This window comes from Nyctibius grandis, chromosome 22 (assembly GCF_013368605.1).
Source record: "Nyctibius grandis isolate bNycGra1 chromosome 22, bNycGra1.pri, whole genome shotgun sequence".
In the NCBI taxonomy this organism is placed as follows: Eukaryota; Metazoa; Chordata; class Aves; order Nyctibiiformes; family Nyctibiidae; genus Nyctibius; species Nyctibius grandis.
Genome location: NC_090679.1, coordinates 48,654 through 54,162, shown reverse-complemented (window position 1 = coordinate 54,162; position 5,509 = coordinate 48,654). Strand labels below are relative to the sequence as shown.

At 36.6% G+C, this 5,509-nt stretch overlaps 1 protein-coding gene across 1 annotated transcript; it reads right to left on the bottom strand.

Moving 5' to 3' along the window:
- Positions 1–411: 411 nt before the first annotated feature.
- Positions 412–4,753, bottom strand: FABP6 (fatty acid binding protein 6). The gene is made up of 4 exons (XM_068417282.1): positions 4,666–4,753; positions 3,627–3,802; positions 1,582–1,671; positions 412–465 (listed from the first exon to the last, which is right to left on the bottom strand). Exons 1-4 carry the CDS (start codon positions 4,730–4,732, stop codon positions 412–414), a joined length of 387 nt encoding a protein of 128 aa, XP_068273383.1. The 5' UTR covers positions 4,733–4,753.
- Between the last annotated feature and the right edge of the window lie 756 nt (positions 4,754–5,509).

Sequence of the window (5,509 nt, the reverse complement as noted above, 5' to 3'; positions counted from 1 at the left end):
ATCCTAAATTTCTGCCCTCCAACCAGCAATAGGGCAAAAGACTTTCATCAGGTCTTGCACTTTGATGCACACTTTGGGCAGAGTATTCTCCTATTCTCTAGACAGAAGCTGAACAGAGCTTCTTTTCAGTAGGTAGTAGACAACATTTGAATATGCCAAGTATGTGTCATGTCCTGAAACAGCATCATTAAGTGCTTTGTTGCATCTTCCAATTTTTGTGTTCTGATTTTCTGAGTATTTGTCAGATCTTTAGGAATGGGGTAAGCATTAATGTTGAGGATAACGCTACTCTGAAAAACAATTCTTCATGTTTGTAATACAAAGAAAGAGAGAGTGAAAGACAATCAGCACACTATTTATTTGTATTGTTGTTTGTTTTCCGGTGCACTGGAAGAGACTGGCTTTACTGCCTTAAGCAATCCTTTTGCTGGTTCTTTTGTAGACTACACCAGAAGTAGTAGAAATCTGGAATAAAGAACAAACCAAAAATTTGGTTGAACAGTGTAATTAGAGCTTCCGTGTCACAAATGAAAAGACCTGCTGACTGTCTTACAGAACCTGTCCTTTACTGAAGCAACATTTACCCTTTGGTAGAAGACATATCTAGAAAATAAGCTGAATGTCCTTGTCAACTCTGACACACATAGCACAAAAGTATTCTTATCCAACAAGCACAACTTCTAAACAGGGGCTTAAGGATAACTTAAATGTATCCTGCGTTAGACGCGGCTTCACCAACTCTAAGTTATCATGGTTTTAGACAAGTGAGATGATTGTTCTCCAAAAGCAATAAATGATTGACACTATTACTTTCAGGGAGGGTAAGTGTCCTTTCTTGATTCACAGAGTAACTTATTTCTGGTTAGTCTCTGTTGAAGATGCACTCAGACACATGTAACTGGCACAGACATAAGTCAATGCAGAAAAATTTTTGAGAATTAGAAATCTTGATGCTTGACAACCCTATCTGTTTTACTATAAGTATTGCAGTTTCAGCAATCTTCCAAAGCTATGTTGCCTTTTTGTTGATAAAATAGGATACTACTTGAAATCCAACCTCTTTTGTGTTTTGTTTTGTTTTTTTTTTCCCTTTGGTAAGACTAAGGAAATAGGGTTGTACAGAAATTCTGTGAGGACTTGCAGCTAGATAGTTTTCTAAGAATGAAACAAAGTTAATAACTTTATAGAAACATGTAAGTAGTAGGTAAAAACTTTTATATGTATTATTTTCTATTCTTGAGGCATAGGCACAGTAAATACAGTCAAAGATACGGCAATTTGGGAATATTTCAGTCTGAACATTCCAGTCTTACAGCTATAAAACTGTGTGTCTGTGCCTAAGATGCAAGATCTACATTTCAAATTTATCAAAAATATGATGAAAAGTTTTTCATTGAATTTTTGGATTAAACCTGCACAAAACTGTAGAACGTTATCTAGAGTGAAGGAGAAAGTTATTTAATAGTTATGCTTTACTTTACCTAAAGATTTTTTCTAAACTCAAAATTTTAAGCCTGCTGCTCTAGAGGTTTGGGGTTTTTTGTTTTTTTTATAAACTAATCTGGATATTTGAGAACTCACCTCTACTAGCTTTCCTCCACAAATCTCTGCAGTATGATGATAGTTGGGAAAATCAGCAACTATTTTCCCATCTTCCATTTTAACAGTTGCCTGTAATAGAGTAAGGTTTAATGAGTAATAGAGAAAGTTTTAATGCTCCGTGGTGTTACTGATATATTATCAGATACACTGTAAACATCTGTACACCTGATGCTTAAAGTTTTTACTTTTAAAAAAGTTGAAGTTGTGTATTACACACGCAGCTTTATGAAGAAGACTAAAATCCTTGTGTTTAGTTCTTAAATTTTCTCAATTTAAAGAGACAAATGTTCATCTAACAATACATACAAGTTCCATATCTATACAATAAATCAGACAATATTCCTTCATAGCTCTAAAAATGATCTGACTACAGACTATGTTTCTCATTCAGTCCTCAGTGTTTTATGTGGTTCTCTTGTTTTGACAGTGAAGTAAAAGACATGATTGTACGAGTTAATTTTGAAGTAGCATTCTCAGGTAATAATAACCTGCCTCCAAGCAGCACAAAAGTCACTGTGTACAAGGGATGCCAATATTTGCCCTAGATCCAGAGTTTCATACCTCTAACTACACTAGAATTCATCTCGCTCATTTAAGTATAGGTGAACATGACTGCACAGTCTATAGTCACACCTTTATTCTATATGTGCCAGTTGCTGTAAGAGCTGCTTCTCTATGGAAGTAGTATGCCAGGATGCTACTGTGAAGATCACAAACACTACAGCAGCTCAGCTGACTGCCAGAACCAGGTATGTAGTTTGATCACAAAATCAGTCTTGTCTGTACAACTAATCAGTCTTGCCTGTGCTTTTAGTAATAGAGACAGATGAGCCAGTCATATTTAGAGGAGAAAAAAGTAATTTGCAAAATGAAGATATGAGTGGACATTTTTTACCAGGTTCAAGGAAACGATCTTACTAGTTTACGTATTTTTTAGTGACACTATACTAAAAGGCAGTGCTTTCTCTGCTGAGAGTCATTTCCTCTGCCTCCATCTTTGGATACTTAATAGGCTTTGGACTGCTGAAGTGCCCAGGGCCAAAAAGAAGAGAATGGAATTCATAATATTTCAAAATTGTTAAGTTTGCACTAAATTGACCAAGTAGAATTGTGTCTTATTCTGCGTCTGTGAGGTGTCCAGAACCCTACAATAGATTACTGGATAAATGCTTTACACATACTGAAGAGACAGGAAAACCAGCAATTGCATCAGGGAGCTGTGACAAACTGAGAATAGCAATAGCATTGCATGATTTCCAGAATGCTTTTTTAGTCATACCTTTCTGATTATGAGAGGGGAAAAAAACCCCATGCCTTTGGCTTTGAGAAATCTTTGTGAAACCTAGCAGATAGAAATGACTGGCTACTTTAGCTGTCCCAAACTGTCTTATCCCTTTAAACAGATGAGAAATAAGGTAAGTAAAGCAACCATTTTACACAGCAGGTTTTGTATCAAGATTTTGTCCATGACAGGAGCAGATCAATATTGTGTAATCTTCCTTCTCACTAGAGGCTGCTTAAGTTGCAAGTTGCTCTGTACTTCCAACAAGAAGGAGGATACAAAAATTTCTTTTTTTTCCCCTTCACTTTACAGTCTTTTGTTTAAGGCTCAGGCACAGGTGACTTCAAAAGGTGAGCACCGCTGACAGGCATGGGCAGAGCTAGGGACCACAGCACTCCCCTTAGTGTGCTGCAGTTGCTGTATGGTGCTGGACAATGACACAGCTGCCAACCAGCTCTTTAGTTTTAATGAGCATTGTGTTTGCTTGAGCTGCGACACCAGTAGGTGCTTGACACTCTACCCTCGTTCTTTATTAGTACGTACAGTTCTGAAGCTCTCTCTTGAAAATCAGATTTAGATTTTGCTAGGGCCATCACGAAATAGGGGAAAAATAATATGTTTCTAAGCTATGACAGATTAAAAAAAACAACTTAAGGAAGATGTCCCTGAGACAGATTTGATTTTCGCCCTAAATTAAAAAACAACTGAGACAGTGTAGAACTCAAAAGCTAAATTAATTTACCTTGAACTTTTTACCACCCATTGTTTCCATGTCTGCTTCTTTGCCAATTGTGAACGTGTTGGTCGTGCTGTGGCCTCCTGGGAAATGCTGTGTCCAGGTGAAGTCATTTCCATTCTGCACCACCTCAGTGACTATTTTGCAATTCCTTCCCATTTCAATCTTGTCACTGGGGAGACCTTAATCAATAGAAACATATAGTTTATCAAATCTAATAGCCTACCAGCTGTATTTTAATTGAAGCATGCTAGCGGTATGTTTGTTCTCAGACATTGATATCTGAGCATCTGATTTGTTAGGTTTTTGTCTATTTTTTTACAGCAGTATCAAAGCTCTGAGTTTAAATAACCGGTACAAAGGAAGATATAGGTACATCAATGCATTTGCTAAAATAATAAGTTTTGGTCTTGCATTCTTTTCCCTGAGAAATGATACACAGAATAAATATATAGATACAAAGTATATATAAATATTCCCTTCTACTTAATCTACACATGCAGATGCGTGGAATTTAATGTGTATGAACTTGTGCCTTTGCTGTATAGCTGCACATACCTATTTACTATTTGCTATCGCTTTTTAAATAAATGAACACAAGCACTGAACTTATGCACACAGATCATAGTGTCCCTAAGAGCTTTCACAGGGTATTCTGTGAAATAGGTTTGCACAGTCTTCTGAAAGCATTCACAGAAACCTGTTCCTACGTAAGATTTTGACAAGCACTTTCGTGTTGTACTCCCACCAATTAATATTAAGGACATAAAAAGTGACCTTCATGATCATTATACTGCAAACACCTTGGCCCTTCATTCTGTTGCCACTGAAAAGGAATGCTACTTCTGTAGAACAGGGCTATTTCCTGTGGTTGACAGCGCTGCTTATAAGAATGAAAAGTGAATCTCCTTGCTGAAGTGCAGAGCACTCCTACCAGTCTTAGCCCCCGTTGATCTCAGCATACTTTAGTAAAAAAACCTTTTTTTTAAGAAGTATTTTTGACAAATTTGTAACCTTTAAGACTTACACCCCAAGACATACTTACCAATCTTCTTCACAAAGTCATCATAGTTCTCATCACCTTCAAATTCGTATTTGCCTGTGAATGCCATGTTGTCCTGGTGATGTGGCTGGTAGAGGAATAGCAGTTAGAACAAAGAAGAATGGGTAAGTGCAGATGACTTGAGGCCCTCGTTTTTATAAGCCAGTCCAAGCTGTTCAGCCCGCCTATACCCATAGCCTTTGGAAATATGCTTTTATGATCTATATGAGTCACCAGCATGGATGCCATTGACCTGTATGAAAATCAAGGTTATAGTTCAATTATACATCCTTGACAATAACTTGGAGATCAGCAGAAATCAAGGACAAAAGCTCGGTTTTCATTTTAGTGCATATTTAAACAAAGTGATATATTTTTACTTTCAAGATTCCACTGATTTTGCATTCAGAATGGAATAATGGTAAAATATGTTATAATGAAACATGGATCAAACAGCTTCAAAGCAGTGTCCTGAGATCACAGCCCTGCTATGTTTGGAAGCATACCCTATATTAGTTAAAATATGAAAATAAGAAACAAGCTGCACAGATTCCTAAGTAATTCTGGTAGGATATCGGCAATGACAAGATTCTGGGTAAATTACTGCACCTGCACATGTTTTATCTTATCTCGACACAGAAAAAAGAATTATGAAATATTTTACACTACTTGGATGTAAAGTACATTAGATTAGTTTGTGGCACCATGCTCCCATACCTTATTTAATATCAAGAGAAAAATAGTGCTTGTATTGCTTAGCAAATGTTTGCACAAAGTACAAAAGATATACTTATTTTGGAAAAGCAGAGCTCTGATTTATGTAAGATAACTGTATGTTAAAAGTCAG

Excerpts from the sequence above, each read along its gene's own strand:
- FABP6 (XM_068417282.1), bottom strand. The coding sequence starts at position 4,732 with ATGGCATTCACAGGCAAATACGAATTTGAAGGTGATGAGAACTATGAT. Across the intron at positions 1,672-3,626 it reads TGGGTGGTAAAAAGTTCAAG|GCAACTGTTAAAATGGAAGA; the intron begins GTAAATTAATTT and ends ACTCTATTACAG. Across the intron at positions 466-1,581 it reads GTGGAGGAAAGCTAGTAGAG|ATTTCTACTACTTCTGGTGT; the intron begins GTGAGTTCTCAA and ends TCTTTATTCCAG.